The sequence below is a fragment of the Colletotrichum truncatum genome (assembly GCF_014235925.2).
Source record: "Colletotrichum truncatum strain CMES1059 chromosome Unknown Contig_0003, whole genome shotgun sequence".
Taxonomy (NCBI): Eukaryota; Fungi; Ascomycota; class Sordariomycetes; order Glomerellales; family Glomerellaceae; genus Colletotrichum; species Colletotrichum truncatum.
The window spans coordinates 3986657-4009637 of NW_027222400.1; the positions used below are offsets into that span (position 1 = coordinate 3986657).

Here is a 22981-nt window from a genome sequence, read left to right on the forward strand (position 1 = left end):
CTCTTCCTCCATATTCACTATACACACACCTACTAAAGTGGGACACCCACCCCCGTCCTTCCCCCATCTCCTCACCTTACAGCTCCGTCTCTCCTCTCCCGCTTCGCTCTTGCCTTTGTGTGTATGTATGATTGAGAAAGTTTGTGTGCGTGCGCGCCTGCGCTTACGTCTGTCTCCCTACCTTCGCCTCAAACCTCACCAACCTCGCTCTTGCCATCCCATCTCGTTACGTCCGATTCGACAACTCAACTAATAGAGACCCTCGCGGGAAAAAAAGACCCAAACTTACTTTTCGCAAACGCCAGGGATCTCGTCTTAACTGCATCAAAATATCCCTTCTCCATAAAGCCCCCACAGAGCAAAAGTCGCACCACGGGTACTCCTGCGGTGGCCACCCATACATGCATTAAGATTTGCTGTCGATAGGCCCCGGACACTGCCAGCGCTCGCCAACCAGGGACTGCCCGTCGCCTCTCCAAACTGTCGCTGCCCACTCAGCTTGCAGGCCAACACATCAATGCTTCCCAACCCAAACATCCCACACAGCCTGCATGGGTCTCTGGGAATTCTGACGAGCCAGTCCACCCAACACGCCTGACGGATGTTCAGGCCACAATGGAAGCTGGTAGTCCAGAAGAGGAGGACCGCCTGGCCGTCGTCCTGCAACACCAGCAACAGCGCCGACAGCACCACCAGCCTCAATCTCCTACCCACTACACGCACCAACTTCATCGCCAACCCAACTTCGATTCGAGTTACGAGTATCACGAGCCTGACCTCGACCCCGACTCCGATTTCGACCCTTACCGCCATCCGCTCGATTCTTCCTCCCAGAAGCGCCATCGCCACTACGTCCCTACAAGTCCTGTAGCCAACGGCTTCCACCCACAGAACTTGGATGCCTCTGCCGCAGATACGGCTGGGGCCTTAGCTGCCGATAGTCATGCTGACGGCGTCGTAAACCCGGATGATTTCTACCGAAACTATCGAGACCTTCAGTCGTCGAACCCTCATCAACGATCTCCATCATCAGACAACGACTACATGGCGACCTCAGTCTCCCGAACCCGCGATAACCCGTCCGTGCGGTCTAGCAGCAATGGCGCCAACCCCAAGCACCCACCTGCTCCTGCAGCCCGAACCGCCTTGCGTCCGTCACAGCGATCTGCCTCTGCCCCGATCGAGCCTGCCGTCGGTGCGCCGAGGTCGAACACGAACCGAAAACCGAGCGTCAAGGACTTGACCAGAAGATTTGACCAGCAAACCTCTTCTACGTCAGGTCCCCGAATTCCTGCTCGAGGTGTTCCATTACGACCAAGCAGGACTGCAACAAGTGACAAGCCGATGCCCGGTGGGAATGGGTCAACATCATACTCTACGCTAAGGACCTCAACGAATCGTGAACTGACATCAGACTCCAGTCGAGGAACCGGTGCTCGAGGCACACAGCGTACCAAATTCGTCGCCGAGGATCAACTATCAAACAACTCACAATCCTTCGCCAGCCGTATTGCCAAACCGCGAAACCCGAACTCGATTACGGGCAATACACAAGCGTCGAAATCTATGACAAACCTCCAGCACAAGTCGCCAACGCTGCCGCCCACTTCTCCACGAGCACCAGGCCTATTGTTTGGTGAGATTCTACCGGGACAGCGTGATGCTTCAACTGCAGGGTTCGGGATCGAGGGTTCGGGCGCGCGTCCTCGTAGGACATCCGAGTCAAGTATCCACGTGGCCAGGCTACATCAACGGACAAAATCTGATCCTGACATTGAGCCTTCTTCTCCCACTGATTGGTACCGCTCTGCGGCCACACACCCCCATCCCTCGACAGGACGCTCTGCACATAACACAAGAAGCCACGTTCGGGCACACAGTGATGTCGCTACGTCGAAAACCGGCTCACCAATGGTGCGAAAGGTTCCATCGTCGCGTCCGCCGGTAGAAGCTGTGCAGGCTGACAGAGCTGCGTCACCTACGTCCCGCCTTCCTGTTTCGGTACGAAAGTTGACTACCCCAAGCGATTCGACGAGCCCACCTTCGACACGAGAAAGCTCTCGAGCCAATTCTCCATCAACCTTTAAACGCCCTCCCCCCGCGAGCAAGACATCGCGGACAGCGACGCCCGTTACCCGCTCCAAAACCCCCACTCGAGCGAAAACGCCAACCCAAGCCACGCCAGGACGCAAGCCCGCCCCGCGTGGTCTCATCACCCCAAACAATAACACACGTTTAACTGCGTACGTGGCAGTACCGCCACCTAAGCTTTCTCCTCCTTTGCGCAGTTCTCGTCCTCGCCAGTCCGTATCAACAGCAACCACGGCAAGTTCGCGCATGAGGGCTGTCGATAGAGCCAAATCTCCGCATAAGAATGCGGCTAAGCAGTCTTCTAAGACAGAAGAGTCAACATCCCGAAGGCGGAGGATATCTGTTGGGCCGATTGATTTTGAACAACGGCGGGAACATATCCGACTTGCATATACTAAGTCTATCCGCGACAGCCAAGCTCGGGATGCTAGGCAAGCGGCTGCAAGACGTAAGAAGGAACAAGAAGCCGCCACTGCTAAGGAAGAAGAAATTCCCCCAGTACCTACTCTTGAAAGAGGTTCGCCGCCGGCGGAGGATAAAGATGGTTCCGAGAAGCCACCTGAGACGTCCGAGCCTCCCGTGGAAGCAGCCGAGAAACTGCCCCAGGAAGCCTCGAAGGAACCGGAACCACCGGCGCGGTCTGCGTCACCTGAGCAGTCGTCTCAGCCACTGACCATTTCGACAGCAGTGGCACCCATTGTCACCACAGCCGCAATTCCATCCACATTGGCCGTTGATTCACCAACGCTGGGAATCCCGGGCAGTTTTCCCGCCCTTAGCCCACCTATTCAAAAGGACGATGTCCCGCAGTCTGCCATTTCGGCGACCACAGAAACAACGGAGTTCGACAACGAGCCTCAAATCCTCCCGCCACTTCCATTAGACTTGGTGCAATCCCCTCCAACTGGCCTCGGACTCACACTTGCTCAGCTTGATGGAGAACACAGGCACGCTCAAATCGAAGAAGTGAGTCGACCACCGACGCCGGAGAAGGCGCAATACCACTACCCTTTCGAAGAGGAGCCGATTTCCGACGACCGAGTCTCGATAAAAATCTCATTGGATCCGACATCTCCTCAACAATCTCCCGAACCCACCCCGACAAGGAGCGAGTTTGAGGATCCTTCTGTCCCAGGCGCATTCGCCAGCTCTCGCCCAATTTCAGAAGAGTATGAGCCGGTGCCCTACTCGAGTCCATCATTCGAGACGACGGTTAAGATCTTGCGGAGGGACTCTGAATATGATTTTCCTCGACAAGAGACCGTTCCGTTCCCCCGAATGGAGTCTTATGATGAGATAGACAGCCAAAGTCAGGTTGACGACGTGTCTTACTTCCCCAACCATGCAGAAAAGGTCTTGGGCACAGCATCGAGTACTACACTCGAACGGCCGGAGGACTTCTACAGTGATCGCCACAAGGACAACGATTCCTCTCAGCGGGCATCAACTTGCGAGTCTTCTGACGCGCAAGAAGATCCCCACAAGACGAGCCTTGAGAGTCAACAAACTCCAGACACTTCCCATAGCTTGATGGTCCCGTCTATGGATCCATCCACTAACAGGGCTAGTCAGCAATCTGCGTGGACCGACTTCTCTGTTGACAGTAATGACCCCGAGCACCAAGTCTCAGCTTTCCAGGACGAGGTTCTGCCCATGCCCAAGCCGCCATACGTGTCCGACCCGGTTTACGGCTCTGGCTCTAGTAGAGATTCATCTGCTCGCCAAAGTGAACATGACATTTCCGACTTTTCGCCTTTGGACTCTACGGATGCCCAACCGTCAGGTCGCGCGAACATTCATCAACTACCCGAGCTGGATACTGGAGAAGGCTTTTCTGTTCCTTATCCCGATGCCAATTACCCCTGGCCTAAGAAGGAACGCAAGGATCGACAGTCTAACGTACCGCGTCCAGAACATGAGCCGCCGCCTGTTCCTAACCCCAAGTCTGGATACGAGGGGCGGCGAACAGCTGTAAGCAGATACTACGCCGATACTCTTCCAGGAAGTACTATAGTCGGCTCTCGGCGTCAAAGTGAGGATGTGTCACGGCCTGTTTCCACTGCGCACTCAATTGACCACATGTCAATCGAGACCAGAGATCATTCTCTCGGCGGCCAGACTCCCGTAGAGTCGGTATCAACACCCCTCCGAGACAAGGACGGCCCTACAGGAAAGGAAAAGCATCGGCTAGTCCAACGACGCAATGTAATCAAAGAACTTATCGACACTGAAATGGTTTTTGTGAGAGACATGAACATTGTGGAAGAGATTTACAAGGGCACTGCCGAGGCTTGCCCGCGATTGGATGACCAAACTATCAAGCTCATCTTCAGAAACACGGATGAGATTATCAGCTTTCACACACTCTTCTTGACCCAACTCAAGGAATCTGTTGCACCGGTCTACGTTCCTCACGGACGTCGATCTCCTTTGCCACGGGAAGACTCCGCAGCTCCTGATCAGACAGGAAACCCATCGGCCCACTCAACCACGCCTGAGCTTGATGATGACAAGGATCGAGCCACAGCGATCGGCCCTATCTTCAAAAAGTACATCGACCAAATGAGGATAGCACATGAAGGATTCTTGAGAAACAGTGATCACGCAGCGAAGCGGTTGATCCAGATTCAGCAAGATCCAACAGTGAAGGTTTGGTTGAACGAGTGCAATGAAGTGGCTAAGGACCTTACGGCAGCCTGGGACCTAGATTCATTGCTCATCAAACCCATGCAGAGGATTACAAAGTATCCGACTTTGATCATGACCCTTCTACAGCACACCCCTCAAGACCATCCCGATCGAGCAGAGTTGATTTCGGCGAAAGAGGTCTTGGAGCTGGCAATCATTGAGATTAACAAGACGAAGAAGAACTTTGAGCTGGTTGGACAAATTGTCGGGCGAAAGAGGAAAGAATCCGATGTTAAGGCTGGTTTCGCTCGTGCCTTTGGCAAAAGAGTGGACAAGCTGCAAGCTACCAGCTCGAGGATTCCTGAAGATGCTACTTACGCCAAGCTTCACGAGAAATTTGGTGATGACTACCTGCGCCTTCAAGTCGTTCTTCGAGACGTCGAATTTTATACTCGACAGGTCAGCGCTTACGTACATGAGTTTCTGCAATACTTGTCCTCCATGGAGCTTGTTATGAGACTCCAACCAGGAAGCTATCCCGAACTGGAGAGCAAGTGGGTGCAATTTAATGTGTCCATGAGGGACATTGAGAAGATTGCACTAGAGGAACATGTGAGTCGGCCTCCCCTTATGCTAATTTGTGACCTTGACGTGTTCATCCTACATACTGACACATGAGAAGCTTCAACAAGTAAGAAAACATGTAATCGAGCCCTTTGAACATGTTATCAAGGCGTACGGCAACCCTTCGCTTGCAATGAAGAAGCGAGCCAAGCGTCGTCTCGATTACGAGAGATCTGAGCAGCTCAAGAAAGGCGGAAAGACGGTAGACGCCAGACTTAAGGAGTTGGTGGAACAGTACGACGCCCTTAATGAAACGTTGAAGAAGGAACTACCCCAGTTGTCTGCTCTGACCGAGAAGATTGGTAACATTTGCCTCGGCAACTTCGTCAATATTCAAGCAAATTGGTACTCCATTTGGGTGGAGAAGGTCAAGAAGGTCACGGGAGAAACAGGACCGCCACCCGAAGTTCCAGACATTGTCGCCACATTCCAACGGGACTACAAGTATGCTCAGGAATTGTTTACAAACATTGGAATCCTGAACCCCACATACAAGGGCAGGACATCACAATCTACCACAGCGAGCACAGACGACGTCACATCCAAGCTTCGATCTCGACCTACCGAGCCCTCCCCACGGGGTAGAGGCCTCTCAGTGAATGGCGATCAAGCCCCAATACTACCCACCCCAGATTTTGTAAAGCGTCATAGCGGTCAGTTCACACTTTCACCGGCAACTACGCCACTGAGCCCCCATCAATTCTACTACCGGGACTACTATACCGGTCCCAGTGGACAACGTCCGTCGGTGGGTGCATCTCCAGTTGCGGGTGACCAGTCACCCGTAGCACGGGTAAACGTCCCTCCTTCTTCATCAACTCGCCCCGGGACAAGCAAAAGCTATGAGTCGAACGGCCTGCCTCGGCAGAGCTCTGAATCTACAGTGCACAACCGCGACTCCAACCCTTCCCATCATACATATCAGGGCGGTGAGCCGAGACGATTCTCTGGCCTGTTCCATTCAGCCCTTCCGATGCCAGATGGCACGGAAGAGAGTCAAAGGTCTTCAAGAGCATCATCGCGTGAACGAACACCGGCAGCCAATGGCTACAATGTTCTGTGGTTAGCGGCATCGTTATTCGAGTTCAACATTGAGACTACAAAGCACGAAGCTGGGTACCCGTATCTCACGTACCAAGCTGGTGAGGTGAGTAATCTTGACGTTGTTGTATGCTGAAACCTTGGAAGTGCTAACATTCCTGTCCAGATTTTTGATGTTATTGCGGAGAAAGGCGAGCTCTGGCTTGCCAAAAATCAGGATGACCCTGACGACCAGGTTGGCTGGATATGGTCGAAGCACTTTGCGAAACTGGCCGATTCCTAGAGTCCTTGCATACCCACAGCCGGCGTTTTCCGAAATCCTTTCAGCATCCTTTCACCCATTCGCGGGATAAGGTCTGCGTGCAGTCAGGCACATGCGCGCGACGGATGCCTGCATGCTAACTGAGCGGTGATGTTTTTGTGGCACCCACGGCATGTGTTATTGCTGATGAAAACAAAAAGACCCAGTCGGTATATTTATATCACTTTTGCGGAGGGACATGGGCTTGGTTCTAAAAGGAACAATGGTGGGAAACACCCTCGATTTGTACAGTTTAAGGCTCTTTTTTCTCCTCTTTTCTCCGCCTTTTTTTCTTTTGTTTCTCTTTGTTCTTCAGATGAAAACAAGATGGCGTTTGATACAGGCAACATAATGAGGTCTGACGGATGGAATGCGACCATGTCAGCTGATACATGTCACTGGCGGCTTCTCATGAAGAAGGAAGGATCAGCAATGAAAACTCTGGGAGCGTTGAGCGTTGTTAGTTGAGCCCGGGTAGGGCGTGTCAGGCGTTGGAGCTGCCTCGCAGTCAGACTGCAGGCATCATTTGTAGTTTTCCAATATCCCGTGGACAAGAGTCCAAAACATTAGATTTGTTGCCCTTGCCATGTGAAAACCTCTACCTTTGCACATTGTGAAATTCATATGAGCGAGAAATTCTAACCTCTAGCTTTCTATGAAGAGGCGGTGTTGTAGGCTGGCGTGGCACAAATCCGTATATCCAATGGAACAACATCATCCATCCATCCAACAGCTGCTCCCAAGATGTACATGGACTACTTGATCAGAGTGTGGTTCTCACAATAATGCTGCTTGGCAGAACACTTTGATGATGATGATGATTTGATTTACCCATACCGTATGATGTGGCCAGAGACAAAAGGCAGACCAAAGGCCAAAAGGGGGGGTGGGGGAGGGCAATGTAGAAGCCGCAGCTGTGGGCCGGGATCAGTCGAGTGTATCAAGAAACACAACTCACGGGAAACATCACCTCCTCGCCGTCTGTCTGTAAGGAAAACAAACGGCAATTTTCCACACACATACACTCACTCACATGCGCGCGCACGTCACCCCTTCGTTTGCCGCGACGGGGGGGGGGGCGGTGTGGCGTAACCACTAAGCTTCGAATCCAACGAGATGGGCTTGTCTGCAGAAAGGCGGTAGCCGTTGCGGCGTAAGCAGGTCCTGTTGGCTGCTCAGGGCAGAAATCTCCACCCCAACGGGAACTAAGGCAAGGACACGCACACACGCCTTCGCGGAATAGCTGAGGCCAGGTTGGCTGGCATCGTATATGCGGCTTAGTGGAGGGGGCTCTCCCGGCCGAGTGAAGGGGGAAAGCCGGGCCTGAATTCCGAAAGGACAAAAAAGATACTCAACCCCAAATCAAAGCAGCTTCTACCATCATTGTCAAGAGTACAGACTTGCCAGACTACCGAACTGCAAGATTTTGAATTACTCGCAGTGCAGAACCATCGCATTTCATTTGAAAACCCCATGCTAGATCTATTAAGGTGTCTAATAACGGGGGTATAAGCCACGAGGGCAGTGATACGTCTTGCCTGATACCATGATTTTTGTAGAGGTTTAAGAAACCAATCCGGTTAGCCGCCCGAGTACCTTTCGCATGATGCACTTTGTTGTTTCCCAAAACTCCAAGCGCCGTTCAACATCAAAATGACTAGACACTTCACTAGAAATCTTCCTCGTCATCATTGCCCTTCTTGCTGTCCGAAGGCCCATCTTTCCTTATGGGGATCTTGATACCCTGCTGAGCGAAGCACTTGCTGAGAGCTGTGCTCTCGCAAACTCCGGGGAACTTCTTCGCAGAATAGACTTGAAATACGTCGCTGAAGCACTGGGCCAGAACGGGTGACTTGCCCATATTGACCATCGAGCCTTGGGCGGACGGCTGACCGGGGCGCTTGGCAACACTGACAAACGAGAAACGCAACCTTTGAAGGTATTATTAGCCACACCGCTAACTCTTAATTCGTTCGGGCGTGCTTACCGGAAGTGACCCTCGGTCCTGACACTCAAATCCTGCATAATAAACCAGATCCCGACGTTATCGTTAGTGTCGTTGAGACGGAAAGCGCTCGACGCAAGACTGCCAATCAGATTGCGAGTGAACATGCCCTGGGGCTGGCTCGAGGCCATAGACATGGACTGACGGTGGCCGTAGGCCATGTCTGCCTGTGACGGCACAGTGGCTGACGCATGCTGCGGGTAGTACTGGGTTGGGGGCGCGAATGCGGCATTTGTAGATTGGTATCCCGTTGGGGGAGCTTGTCGCGTTGTTAGCCATTCAGCCATATAAACGAACTGGCAATGATCGAGTAACTCACGTTGATAACCAGTGTAACCTGGCACCATGGGCGGTTGGCCCGGCGCCGGAGGTTGCTGCTGGCCATAACCCATGGAAGGGGCGCCATAGGAGGGCATAATCTGGGCATAGGGCTGGATGGGTTGGATATCATCTCTCAGTCCCGTGAAGGAGTGCGGAATGGTAGTAGATATGGAAGCCGTGGTCGATGAGTGCCTGACCAGGTTCACTTCCTGCTGGCCATCTTCTGACCACAAGTCAACGTTGATGATGAAGTGGGCATGGTCAACTTCGCTGTAAAGCAGTTGCTGTTAGCGCAAGGGCCAGGGTCAAAAGCAAGCATACGGGCCCTAAACCTACTTGACATGAATTTCTTGTTTGGTGACAGGGTCGAAAACTACGACTCGAATACAAGGGGGAGGGGTGATGGGCCGGCGGTCCTAATTAGAAGCGTCAGCGCTGATGCCGAATCCTGGGTACCATCTTCGTTGATAAGACGCTTACCTTGTCACCGAATCCGCACATGCGCGCTCGCTGGGGCTGCTGTACAACATCAAGCCTATGGGTGGACGAAGTCAGAAAAAGGACGCTTTTTGCCACATACTGTGTGCAAGTGTGACAAACCTGTATTGCCTGCCCTGGTCGTCGGTCTTGGAGATCTCAGGCAAAGGGCCAGTCTTCTGAGCGGGGGGAGCCGCAGCTCCAGGAGCACCAGGGGCGGATGGAAGATGCTGAGGAGGGATGCCGTTGCCAGCCATGTTGGAAGGCAATGGTGCCGGTGGTGGATAGGACATGGGAGGGAGCTGTGGCATTTGACTCGGAGGATGAGGATGGTGTTGAGGAGCAGATGGGTGATGTTGCGAAGGTGGAGGAAGTTGATGGCCGTAGGGATTGGGAGCCATGTGGTGGTAGCCACCGGCGGCTTGGTGCTGCTGGTCGTAGTTCATGGTTTCGGCGGCTCCTCGCGACTGTCCGTGACTCTGGTCTGCTCGTCGTGGGGTGGAGGGCAGGGTAAAGCTATCGCGGGTCGCAACTGGACGGTGAAGATTAGCGAGAGGAAACAAGGCAAAGAGGTATGATTTGAAGATAGCAAAAAGGACTGTAGGAAGCAACAACAGCAGCATATTGAGGGGAGGGAGAGTACGATACCTTAAGAATTCGGCGAGCACGAAAAAAATGCGATCTGGTTTGGAAGAAGCACAAAGGGACGAAGGATGGGTCGGGCTGGGTTCAAATACAAGATGTATTGGGTTTCGGAGGCGCTCGAGCTCTTAGGTACCGCAGTACGCTCCTATGGTACCGTGGTAAAGTGGAAGGCAAGCAGGCAAGGTACAGGCACGCAGGCAGGACCTCACGGTGGTGGTGTAGAGGGACAAGGTAGCTTGAGAAACCTAAGCAGCTACCGACGCAAGTCACTGGGCAATTGGAGGAGGGGAGAGGGGAGGGAGGGGTGCAAGTGATGGTCTGTGTGTGTGGTGGACGGATATGGGCGGGCAAGTGGTTCGAGTGGAGCACCCAAGAGTCCAGGGACAGGCGAGGGGGGAGAGAGGGGAGTGAGAGCACAGGACAGACAGGAGGGAAGGGACAAGAACGGGGCACGGCAGGATGGGCTAGGGGCATGTGCTGCTGCTGCTGCCCTTCCCTTCCAGCAATGCCTAACCGCAGAGACGTGCTTGACCCTATTATTTTTTTTTTCTATTTTTTAAATTGACAGTGCATTGCTACCAACTACTATTAACACTGATGTTACTATAACGAGACGTCAGGCGGGTGGCGGCGGGCACGGAAAGATAACATGAGTTTGCCTGTCACAATTGAGTGAACAAGATGGCAGGGTCTCCAACCGTGGATCGAAGATGGCAGCTGAGACGATTGTGCAGTAAAAGTAGGCTTGCTGCTGCTGCTGCCGCCGCCGTCGCTTCTGCTGTTGCTCCATATTCCGAACCTTTCAGCTGATTCCCCAGTCCATACCCTTGGGTCTCTTGGCCGAGTTAAGGCGGTGCATGTCAGAGCATCAGCTACACTTATGCAACTGCGCGATGATGTGAAGTGCCGCGAGGTCAAGTACACAAACACGCCACACCCTCAGTATCGTGTGCCTGATTCTTGCAGAGCAAAATAGATGCTTGTTGAAACGCAGTACTAGTCGTTTGTGTGGAAGGCCCTCGGTCAACATTACCGCGGGGTTTGTTGATGCGCCGGCTCATTTTCTTTCTCCTTGCTTTTGTGCTTGGGTTGCGGCCGCAGTGGATATGTGCGATGCGCGATGCGCGGCGCTGGAGTATGGAACGGATCATGGCCCGCTAGATGCTGGTCCATGGACCACAAGTTTACCGTCTTCGACCCTCTTGCCTCTTTCTACCAGGTGGAGATGCCTCGTCTGGACAGTTAGGGACGGGGAATTCGGATATTGTGAAAGGGAGCGTGCGCGTTCATCATAGGTGTTTGGTTTTTTCTCCCTTGTGTCTATCACCATCGTTGTTATTATTTCCAGGGCTCAGATCGAGGCACTTATGTAGGTGGAAAGAGGCAGGTAAGGCAGGCAGTTGCCTATCAGCCTCGGCAGCTCTTGACTTCTCCTGATTGCCCCCTCCCCCTTCCTTGGCTTCTGCCTGTATGGCATGCCTATCTTTCCAGTAGTAAGCACCTACTTACCCTGGCTCGAATAGGCCGATGTTGTCTTAAGGTATCCGGGTAGATAAGCTAAGGTAAGGTAAGTTAAGGTACCTTGGCCTGGGCCAAGTCTGACGTTCGACTTAGGTTCCACTGTGAGAGACTGCAGAAAGGACCCTCGAAAATTACCTTGTCTTACTCTGTGTTCGAGATACAGACATTCTTGTCTTCGATTTTTACCTACAGTTACCAACCGATGCCTTCAGACGCCCCTCGGCCCCTTTCAATCGCCGTCGCCTTCTAAATCCTTAAAGTCTGATGCCGTGCAAGGAGCTGCGCAAGCGGGCCGCTCAGGCATCGTGCATTTACTATAGGTATCTCCCTGCTCCAGGCTAGGCAAAAGCAACGACAGGGGAAGGGGCAGGCAAAAATTCACACTCGACAGGGGAAGGGGCAGGGTTGAGAGAATCGCCCCTCTGCCCAACCAGCCAACTGACAGTGCAGCACCTACGGATACATACGCGAGTTAACTCAACAATCCCATGCCCTTCTACTCTGTCTTAGTCGAGTATCCTACAACAGCTCTCCCCGTGTGCCACCACACACATGCTCTATGACCATTCAACTTAGTTTTGCTCCGTAATGTCTTAGGCCTGACCTCCCCAAGATTACGGCCACCTAAGGCTTACGGATATCTTGCCACCATGATATCGTCACGTAGTAGTGCTTGCTTTTCAACGGTACAGAATAAACCGGGCTGGAAAACAAAATCGGCAACTCGACCCGATTTCATACACCACAAGCGTCGTCATCCTGCCAGACACACCCATCCCGACACTATGGTCCAACGAACCATTTGCTCGCATGTATCAAGCCCGACATTAGCAGCATCCCTACTTTATGCCAAACCATTCCCTCGGTGCCAACAGACACAACCGAAATGTCCAACGCCCGCTCGGCGCATCACCTCAGCCGCACCTCCAGCATCGGAGAGGGGCTTTGCCCAAGCATATTTGATCCTCATTGGGGATGACTCCATGCCATATCCCCAAAGGAAAAGGGCACGCCAGGTCTATCACCCCTGAACTTACTCGTCAGTTTCTTGGTACAGCTTCTCCACGAAAGTAAACTGCCATATTCGGCCTTACCGGGGCTTGATGCACACAAGAGGCAAGACTCATCTCCCACTCGTACGCCATCCCGAGCGTCAGCACCAAACCGGAAGCCGGCTTGCAACATCCCCGTCTACCGTGTTACCCACCATGCTCTGTCCACCGCCCCCCCTCGATTGGTCGCGCAGTTCTTGTGCCTTCTGTCGATCTGGACATGCTCGCTGTGGCATTTCTCATCTAGACCGTCTCCCCTTGGATGCCGTTTGGTATTGATATGGCCTAACACATCGTACCAATCTCCTTTGGGGCTTCGTGTTTCGGCTACTGTTCCCCTGGAGCACCGTGACTTGCTTATTTTCTCACATTTCGAATTATGCCTCTGCCACTAGAGTTCTAATGAAAGGCAGCAAAGTGTGAATCTACCTATCATGCTGCGTATCTTCTAAGGCGTCCACATTCTTTTTCACCCTAGATCATGCTTTCTTTCCCAGATTTGCCGAAAATCGTAGTGGGATCCTAGCAACACAGCGCCCGGCATAAGGCCAGGTTGGACACCTTGGTCCTTGTTGGCCAAGCCGGAAGCTGGCCTTAGCCGCGCCTTACAAGCCTAGCAGTTAAACTGGCTGCTTGTTGTCACTGATTGCCCCTTTGGCGGTATTACACACGCCGGAGGAAGGTGTCTTGAAGCTGTAACAACCCCGACCCCCATGCTGCCCCTGCTTATACTAATATTGCAATGCATGATTTGAAATGCAACCTCTCATCGTCTTGTTATCCTTGAGCATTGCTTTTTGACAGTCAGGCTGCCTGACAAGCCGGTGAGTCACGCAAGTCGTTTGTTCCAACGGGGAAACCCTAGCCCGCTATGCCATTGCCGCAGAAACACTGCTCGAAATGTTCTCGTAGTCTTTTTTTGGTCGCTTTTCTTTGGCCAAACAAATCGGATCATGAGATGATTGGCGCCGGAGGCATGGATTTGGGATACTGGAGCTTTCCCCCCATGCTTCGCAATGACCTTTCGTTTGCTCTCGGTACCAAAACTCAGAGAGTGCCGACAGGCCCTCGCGCAGCATAGATGATCCAATTTTCTGCTTGCTTTAGAGACAGAATTCCAAACACATCCTTGCTGGAAGCTATTATGCAGCCGGTGTCACTTCGACCTTTTGCAGTCTTTCTCGCATGATCTACACTTTTGTTTTATTTTTATTTTTTTTCTTTTCCTCACTCGTGGTAACACATCAAGCAAGCCTTTAGGAAGCAGCGGCGTAAAGCAGGATCGTAGCAACCAAGCGGCAGACCTCACCTTGCTCAAGAAAGATTGAAGATGAAACAAGCATGATATATATCTGATCATCCGAATCAACGGATCTTCGAGATCGGGAGTCTCATCATGCCCTAGGCCATTTTTCCCCCAGAGGATACATCCGTCTCGGGAAAGATGAGCTGGCAGATGTCTACGGTACCAACGAAACAACGTAGGCGCGATGTGGAGAATCCAAGGGTCCTTGGTCGAGGAACGCGCAAGGTCTAGGGCATTCGGAGGTGATCCGGTTGCCGCGCTAGCACGGGTGTGGAGCCCTCCGAAAGGATGATGTGCACCCGCTTTGCTTGTTCATCCCAAGTTGGATATGGTTGTGCATTACGGATACATAGTACGGGAGCCCGCCCGCGTTACATAGGACCTTCCTTGACAAGCCTCTATATTAGCAACTTTTCATGGCGGGTGCGTCTAAGGGAATTCATCGTCCCAACGGCCAAGACGTAACAGCGCACGAACTGGGGCGCCCCAGATGTCAAGTCCAGCGGTCAAGTCTGTGCGAACGGATAAAATCGAGATTTAAGTGACAGGTCTGGCTCTGGCATCAATGTCAACTGACCATGACGGGACTACAGCTTCGAGCCTGCGGCTGACCAAGAGCACATGGATATCAGAGATGTCCTCGAAGAAATGAAGCTGTATCTTTGATGTTCTGACCATTTCGCGGGACTGCTGTCTTCATTGAGCCTTTAACCGATCGGATTTGAGTTGGGCTGACGCCAAACTTCACATGCACCTACTTAGTTCGACCGCCGGCGTATCCCGGGCCAGCATATCAGTGTAGGAATGCTTTAGTTGTCCCTCTTGGCATCCTTCATGGTTCCGCAATCGAGATGAATAGGGGAAAAGAACAAAAAGTAACGAAACCATTTCCTTCTATGTGTCAGAGTCGGTCAAGCCTTGAAGACGGCTCAGGTCGGATTGTTCGGCAGCAGTGGCCACCAAACAACAGCACCGACCAACGGCTACCAGTTTGAATTAAAGTTCTGCCGTCTTCCTAGAGTACAGGCTTGAATAAAGATTTGGTAGCGAAATACGATTAGGATGAAAGAAAAAGCCCCGGACGCGTATCGGCCGTCGCCGGACATTCGAGACAGCGGGATACCAATGAATGCGCGTCGTCCGCAGACGTCCAGGCCAAATCGATGTGCCTTCGCAGATGCAGATCGCCGCTTGCCGAAGTGCTGAAAACCTACCAACAGGCCGGGCCGAGACTGGGAGAGTCGATACGTGCGTACTAGTACATGGGCAGAGTTTAAGGTCTATACTAAAGCAAGCCAACGCCTGAACTAGGATTTCAGAGTTGCCACCTCGGCGCCGCCCAGACTGACAGCCATGAAAGACCAAAAAAGTATTACGAGCCAATCAGCAAGTGAGAACCAGCCATTCTAGGCCAGAGTTTCTATACTACTACGGTATGCAAGGTCTTATGAGATGGAAGTGAGGGGACGATCACAACCGTAACCTGTTCCTCTGGTGTTTGGGAATGCAAGCAAAGATCAAGACGGCCGTGATTGAATGAGCGCTGTTCGGATGACCAATGGATGCGAAAAGGCAGAGTCGTGGCTGGCGCAAAACCTTTTCCCTCAATGACAGATTTCAATGTTCCCATTTCGTCCGCAAATCTGGGGTGCAGCCCTGCCGGTCACAGTTGTTTGCAGGTTTCAGCCCCCTCCATTAGGGGAACGACTCTCTATCGGCACGGCGCCCAGTGGGAAATGCCAAATTGCGCGAGCCGCATAATTCGCGAAGCGGGCAATGAAGGTGATGATGCTTTTATTGGCGAGTCACGGAACATGAGTCTAGTATGGCATCACCATCATGGTTTTTTTGTTCGTTTTTTTTTTTTTAATTTTTTTTTTAGACGGCACATGGTGCAATTTCGGCCTCGGCATCAGGATTGACATCCACTGACGGATGGGTTACGTCGATTGGTGGTGAGGTATCAGTAGGAGGACCTCGAATAATCGGCTTGGCGTGAAAAGGTGTAATTGATGAAAAGCCTTGGCGTTTCTCAGTTCGGCAGCCTTTCCTTCTCCTTCCCTTTTTCCGTCTCTACGGTTTACTATTTGCCGGCTTTACTCGACGTATATTGCGCACGCCAAGCTGCTACTACTACTAATACTACTAAATCACTCAACGCCTGTGGCCGAGGCTCAAAGTGCTGCATATACGGAATGGCTCTCTGCACTTTTATGCCCTCTCTGGCAGCCTGGAACATTGGCAGCGGATAGGAAGTTATATCACTCAAGTCACAAGACCCCTCAGACCAGGCTGCGAAGCCCTGCCAATTTGCCTTTGGGTTCTAGGCCGACGTAAACGTGCAAGACCAGCAATTCACTCACACGGATATTTCTGCCAGATTGCGCAAAAATCTGGAGCGGTCATCTGCGGCAATTGACAGCCACGAAAGCCTTGCTTTTGCCTAAGTACACACACTCACATACACACTCATAATGAGGGGTAGCTTAACTCGAGGCTGACGACGTTGCGTTCATGGGCCGTTTGAGAACAAAGCCGCCAAAGGAGGCTCATGGATCGTTGCGAATTGCACATCCACCGCCCACGCGAGTTTGCCATGGGCCCGACGGGCGGTTCGAAGATTGCGATCAAGTGACACACGCACCATGAATGACACCACCGTGGGCTTGACCTATCCCAGACAAGGCGGGCCAGGGACCCTTCGGGAAGGGCATGCTGGGGGCCGTCGTGCCTGTCGGTTAAGCGTGTGCGTGGTGTTTTTGGCTGGACGTCGTTGTTTTCATTACGTTTTGGTTTGTTAATGGCTTGTCCGCCCCCATGGTTCTCCAAAGCACCCGCTCCCTGCCAAAGTTGCAACGTCCCTTGAAGCTCCCAGCAACCGTTGTCTGCCTCCCCTCTTCCTCCAACATTTTTGCCTACCCCATCTACCATTGAGGAGTATCCACTGCAGAAAAAGCAAAAAAAAAGCAAAAGGGAAAGACAAGAAAATGTGAAAAAAAAAAAAAAAAAAAAAACACAATTGGGAATGGCCCATACGCCAAGCTAGCCATCACCGAGACCATGGTCCACTGATGGCATGTGGGGAACTCTCAAGCCCAAAAAAGCCCAGGTCTGTGCAGAAGATGAGAGGGGGGGAAACGAGAGGGAAAAAAAAAATATCTGAATGACCTTGTGATCAATTGTCGGCGCAACCTACGTCAGGTTGGGAGGAACAGGCCAAGGATTTGCTTACGCCGTACTGGGAAAGGTAGCGCAATAGCTGCTTGCGGACATACCTATCCTTGCTTCCCACCATCGATGAAGCTTAAACAAAGACAGAGCAAAAATGTTGCTGTGCCGCTGTGTCCTTATTTAAGTCCTTTGTCTCCCATCTGGCTGCTGCGTCGCCGCCGCCGCCGCACAGTCCTGTCAAGCTCACTCGTTTTGATCTTTTTTTGGGGGGGATCTGATCTTAACCGGAGAAACGAAAACCAGCCGAGAAAAAACAACTAGAAGAAGAGGAAGCAGTAGACAAGAGAGTTTCAGAGTCTGGCCCTGTTTCTACCCCTTAGCGTGGCCAAACAATCAACTCCATTCAGCAGCAACACGTTTTCCCATTGTCCGTCTTCGCCCCGCAGCTAGAAGACCATCCCTCCTCCTCCCCCACGCTGTCTGTCATAAACCCCCGTCGCACGTCTTACAGTATTGCGACCGCGCGCGCGCTCATCTCGACTCAACACGACAACACACATTTACATACTCGCCCTTTACAAGGCGAATTTGCGCACCTCATAGACAGTCGTGCAACCAAACCACCAAGTCACAAACACACAAATACAATGCTTGCCTCCCACGGTCGCGGCGGTGCCGGCAACATGGCCGACAGCACCAAGTCGCCAAAGGTCACCCCCAAGGACCTCGAGACACCAACTCTCAAGACCTCGGTCGTCACCACCGGCCGCGGTGGCTCTGGCAACATGGCCAAGAACGCTGACCCCTATGAGACACGTCTGCGCCAGGATGTAGAAGCGTAAGTATTTCCCGCGCCAAGAAGGAGAATTGGGAAAAGAAAGAAAACAGAGATATCATGCTGGTTTCTGATGTATCTCTGGAACATCATATGAGACCGAGTGATACCAAAAGCCGAGGAGACATGACAAACCATAACTAATACGTGCTCTGCTTAACAGTGTCCCCCGCCGCGAGAGCACCTCCGGCTCCCACTTCGGCCGCGGCGGCGCCGCCAACGTTTTCAAGTCGGGCTCGGAGGAGGAGGCCGCCGCGCAAAAGGCCAAGCTCGACGGCGCCGCTGCCGTCGTCGACGACGAAGAATCTTCGCTCCGCAAGACGCCCTCGCCCACCGCTGGTCGTCGCAGCCCGGAGGACGGCGCCAACGGCCTCGCTGCCAAGGGAAAGCAGTGGCTTAACAACCTGACCAAGAAAGCATGAGCATTCTTTTCTCGTCTCAGAGAAGGGAGGGGTTCCCACACGAATAATCTCTCTCTGATTCTTGCGTCGTGCTGTTTCTCAATGGCGATAATGACGCTCAACCATGGCGATGGCCTTTACGATTGGGCGTAGTTTTCTTTTATTTGTCGAGGGAACGGTTTTTCTTTTTTTTTTCTTTTGCCAGAAAGGCACCAGCTATGGCCACCATCCATGTATTGCTCATTTCGGCGACGGAGTTTTTTGGGTCAAGATATAAGGGAAAGGATGTTGATTAATTTTTATTTTCTTTTCCTCTCTCTCTCTATTCCCTTCTCTGTTCTACCTCTGGGCGTTTGGAATATGGCGTGTTGAAAACTGTTGAAATGAAACAAAAAAAGTTCTTGATACCATTCACTTTCGGCTACTACTTTTGAGGGTTTTACTTGAGAAGGATTTGAAAAGGCAAACATGTAAACAATGGAGGGGAAGAAACAAAAATACTTATATCTCATCACTCCTTGCCATTCACGTGTCTTTGATCGTCACTTTTGGAGGTGTTGAAAAACCACAGTCCTTGATTTGCGCGATAAATTTCCATTGAGTTGTGATTTTGGTCTAATACCTGCCCAGTCGCTAAAATGACCTGAATAGTATTTTGCCCGCCCCGGACCGTTCCCTTGACATGCACCGGTATACCTATTAATCCGAGTGATGATTCATGCTTTTTTTTAAATTATCATGCTTCGTATCATTACCGAGACGTTCCATCTTCCGTCCTTTTTCTTTAGTTGCTCGTCAAGCGGTGGATCTCAGACAGGTAGAATCTGAGATCCTCGGGGTTGACGCCGGGAGTGATGCCTGTGTATCGTTAGTTAGAGCTCATCTCTTCCCCCGTCTGTGTCGGGAAGAAAGCGTTAGTGGAACCTACCGTGTCCAAGGTTGGCAATCCACTCCTTCTTCTGGCCCCAGAAACCCTTGACCATCTCCTCGACCGCCTTGGTGATGTTCTCGCGAGTTCCGTATAGGACGCCAGGGTCGGCGTTGCCCTGGAATGCAACGCGTCTGTTGCCGCGGATCTTGACAGCATCGGCGGGGCTCTGCATCCAGTCGAGACCGACGACGTCGTAGCCAATGTCGCAGACGGAGTCGAGGGCATGCCACGCGCCCTTGGGGAAGACGGTCATGGGCACGCGCTCAAGGTTCATCTCCTGCAGCTTCTTGGGCAGGTTCTCGGAGATGTAGGAGAGGTAGGGCTTGCTGAACTCCTCGAAAGCCGCAGGGCCGAGTTCGCCGGCCCAGGAGTCGAAGACCATGACAAGCTACAGTCGTCAGCCACACCCGTGCACAAATGTCGCCTTGGAAGGGAAACATACCTGAGCACCAGCCTTGACCTGCAGGGCAAGGTACTCGACGCACACCTCGGCAATCTTCTGGAGCAGCCTCTTTGATTCCTCGGGGTATCTGTAGATCCATGTCTTGCTCTGGATGAAGAGCTTAGTGCCACCACCTTCCACCATGTAGCAGAACAGCGTCCAAGGGGCGCCGCAGAAGCCAATGAGGGGCACGCGGCCGGCAAGCTTCTTGCGGGTGAGAGTAATGGCCTTGTAGACGTAGTCGAGCTCAGAAGCGACGTCGACGTTCTTGGCCATGACCTGGTCGTACTGGCCGTCCGTGGGAGACTTGAGGGGATCCGGGAAGTGAGGGCCCTTCTTATCGACCATCTCGACGGTCATGCCGAGGGCCTGAGGGACAACGAGAATGTCGCTGAAAATAATAGCAGCATCGAGGAGGCCAGCGAAGCGCTCGATCGGCTGCAGGGTCAGGGTGCTGGCGATCTCAGGGTCGCGGCAGCAGGCGAAGAAGTCGCGGTTGCCCTTGGCCTCGTGGTATTCGGGGAGGTAGCGGCCGGCTGTAGGGGTTCAATAGATCAAACGTCAGACTATCTCTTTCCTCACTGTTCGTGTGATGGCTTGAACGAGGATGGGCGGTGTCCTTACCTTGCCGCATGATCCAGCACGGCGGGCGCTCGATCGTTTCGCCTGCATCAAGTGGTTAGGTTTGCGTGAGACTCGTATGTTGAAGAGATTGAGATTTCCATTGGCTTACCGCGTGCCGCCCGCAGAAGCAGGTCGTTCTTCAATGGCTCGAATGTCAGTTCCATTTTGTCTTTTCGGCTAGCTTTGGTGATTTCTGCTTGTGACTGTTGTAGATTCCTTCTAAATACAAGATGCCCCTCCCCGGCCACTGAAAACCCCGCCAAAGCAGCTTTCCCCATCCTACCAGCCTACATCGCCGAGGTCCCCGGACCGGAGCTGCCTAGCCACAATGAGGCTTGACATTAGTGGGGCTGCCAATCCAAGCTCTTCCAAACTCGCTGACCTCCCTGGCATTTTGTTGCTTCCATCACGAAACAGCTATCAATCGTAACCGTCGTATCAATTGCAATCGAAACCGCGTCCGAGTCGCCATATACAACATCATCTGATAGATATGGCCCATCTTGATCATCGTCGAGCATAAATTTCACCTGCGGACGTCATCCGACTGCTGCAACTCTTCAAATGCCGTCACGGCCTACCGTACAGTGCTGCCGAATAGTCCAGCAACACATTCGGGCGCCATTGGACAATATATGGATCACAGACGGCGTGCTGGCGAGCGCCTTTGAGCGTTACTGCCATGTATCGCGTCTCGCGCGTCGGAAGTCGAGCTCCCTGCCGGGCCCGTTGGAAAGCAGGAAGCGGCTGGGCAGAAGGAAAATGACGGATGTGCACATGGACCATCAATCGACGTTGCCTCCCTGGGCGATTGAATTTCCCGTCGATCTAAGCCAATGGAAGTGGCAACCCCCAACTGCTCGTCGAGCAAGAGAGGGGAAGGATACGCAAAGCCAGCATAGCCAGTCGGTCCTATCGTGGGTCGCGACGCCAAGGATGGAGGGGATACAGATTGGCAAGGAAGATACCAGACAGGTTCAGGACGAAATCTATTCATCTACAAACGTGCTTATGGGAAAGCTCTTGAAAGCCCGGTCTGCTGTCGCTGCATCTACGCCCCAGGCAATCGAATCTACATACTACCACTTTATTGGGGGGCTTCAACAAGATCTCCAGCTGGGTATCCTTGACCCCGAGGACTTGGACATAGCCGTTTCAACCTTCCCTCAATCCTTGTTCGACACCGAGACCGATCGCGATGTGGTCAACGCAGCCATCGAGATGTTTCTTTCGGCCGTTGTCAACGGAATTGCATCCTCTAAGGTCCTGGGACCGAAAGAATTCGAAGGCAGCTTCTGGAACCAGCTGCTAATGCGTATAGCACAACTGCCTGTCAATGACGCGACGACTCTTTTGTTTCAAACTACCCTCGACGCAATTCCTTCTCACTATGTCAGCGATGTTCAAGAGGGCATCATTGCGGCTGTGCAAACACTAACTATGTCTCGGTCAACCGGGCGCAAACGGGCAGCGGATATTGGCGTCGCGCTTCGCGAACTATCATCTGCCGACCATGGCACGTTACTCCGCAAAATGGAAACTGCCGTCTACGAAGGTTCGACGGCCTTCGGAGAAGCCGCTGCCAAAAAGCTTCGTTTTGTTTGGTTGCAAATTTTAGCCCACATGCCGCAGGTGAAGCAGGACTATCTTCTAGACGCTTGCGTCAGATCAGCCTATTTTGACCCAGAAGTACCCGAGCCTCTCGGCCGAGACCTCAGCCGGCTTCTTATACAGCAATGGAACAGTCGTGGATACTTGCAAAACCACGAAGCTATCGAAGCCCGATGGAGCCAGGATTCCGCTGAACAATCAGACCTTAGTCTTGCTGCACTGGTCATCCATGTTTGCGACTGCGAATCACCCGGCCGAACCCTTGCGCTGCTGAGGAGTCTTCTTAAGGCTGTCCGTCGATTCGGATGCCAGGATGAGCTGATGAGTTCAATTCAAAGATTCTGCAAAAGCAAGGATCATCTGCCCGTCCAACCTTTCAAGCAGCTGGCCATCGCGAGCGACGATTACAACATGGCGCTCGTTTTGTTGACGCTCCTAGAGAGCCATGCGACCAAAGTGTATGGGAAGATCCAGTCACAATGGAACTGGACGAGGTGGACGAAATACGTAGAGGCCATGATCAAGGATGAGTCCCTCGATATCGCCACCGTTTGGAAGGTTGTCAGCAGTGGCGCAACTATGAGAAACCAAAGCGCAGCACAACGAGAGCGGCTCACAAAGAAGAAGGCGGCACTGTTGGAAAATATGGTTATCTGGTTTTCCCAAGCAGAGCATCTGACTGACAGGACGAGATTACGGCATATGTCTTTATGTGTTACGTGGCTCCAAGATAATCACATCAAACTTTCCAGGAAAGTAGTCACGGCTCTGGTAATGGAAGTAACACAGGACTTGAAAAGGGGCGAGTATGGACGGTCGCGACGGATAGGGTGGGTCTTGGATCTCGTTGGACGATATCAGGGACCGGAAGAGCGACGAGCGGTTGCTCGAGTGTTCCAACGATGGAGGGTTGTCATTGGGGAGCTGGACGCAAAGAAGCCCAGCGACGAATAG

General features: G+C 52.5%; 5 protein-coding genes across 5 annotated transcripts; 3 read left to right on the top strand and 2 right to left on the bottom strand.

Moving 5' to 3' along the window:
* Positions 1–615: 615 nt before the first annotated feature.
* CTRU02_205978 (rho guanyl nucleotide exchange) lies at positions 616–6667 on the top strand (the record flags this gene model as incomplete). Its single annotated transcript, XM_036723054.1, has 3 exons — positions 616–5331; positions 5402–6490; positions 6551–6667. 3 exons carry the CDS (start codon positions 616–618, stop codon positions 6665–6667), a joined length of 5922 nt encoding a protein of 1973 aa, XP_036585352.1.
* A 1687-nt stretch (positions 6668–8354) lies between these two features.
* CTRU02_205979 (developmental regulator VelB) lies at positions 8355–9934 on the bottom strand (the record flags this gene model as incomplete). The annotated part of the gene is made up of 5 exons (XM_036723055.1): positions 8355–8616; positions 8673–9281; positions 9348–9427; positions 9492–9546; positions 9612–9934. The coding sequence occupies 5 exons, from the start codon at positions 9932–9934 to the stop codon at positions 8355–8357; spliced, it is 1329 nt and encodes a 442-aa protein (XP_036585353.1).
* Positions 9935–17830: 7896 nt separating this feature from the next.
* Positions 17831–18440, top strand: CTRU02_205980 (uncharacterized protein; the record flags this gene model as incomplete). Its single annotated transcript, XM_036723057.1, has 2 exons — positions 17831–18021; positions 18182–18440. 2 exons carry the CDS (start codon positions 17831–17833, stop codon positions 18438–18440), a joined length of 450 nt encoding a protein of 149 aa, XP_036585354.1.
* Positions 18441–19203: 763 nt separating this feature from the next.
* On the bottom strand, positions 19204–20580 carry CTRU02_205981 (uroporphyrinogen decarboxylase; the record flags this gene model as incomplete). The annotated part of the gene is made up of 5 exons (XM_036723056.1): positions 19204–19277; positions 19348–19738; positions 19793–20328; positions 20417–20458; positions 20526–20580. The coding sequence occupies 5 exons, from the start codon at positions 20578–20580 to the stop codon at positions 19204–19206; spliced, it is 1098 nt and encodes a 365-aa protein (XP_036585355.1).
* Positions 20581–20980: 400 nt separating this feature from the next.
* On the top strand, positions 20981–22981 carry CTRU02_205982 (uncharacterized protein; the record flags this gene model as incomplete). Its single annotated transcript, XM_036723058.1, has 1 exon — positions 20981–22981. The coding sequence occupies one exon, from the start codon at positions 20981–20983 to the stop codon at positions 22979–22981; it is 2001 nt and encodes a 666-aa protein (XP_036585356.1).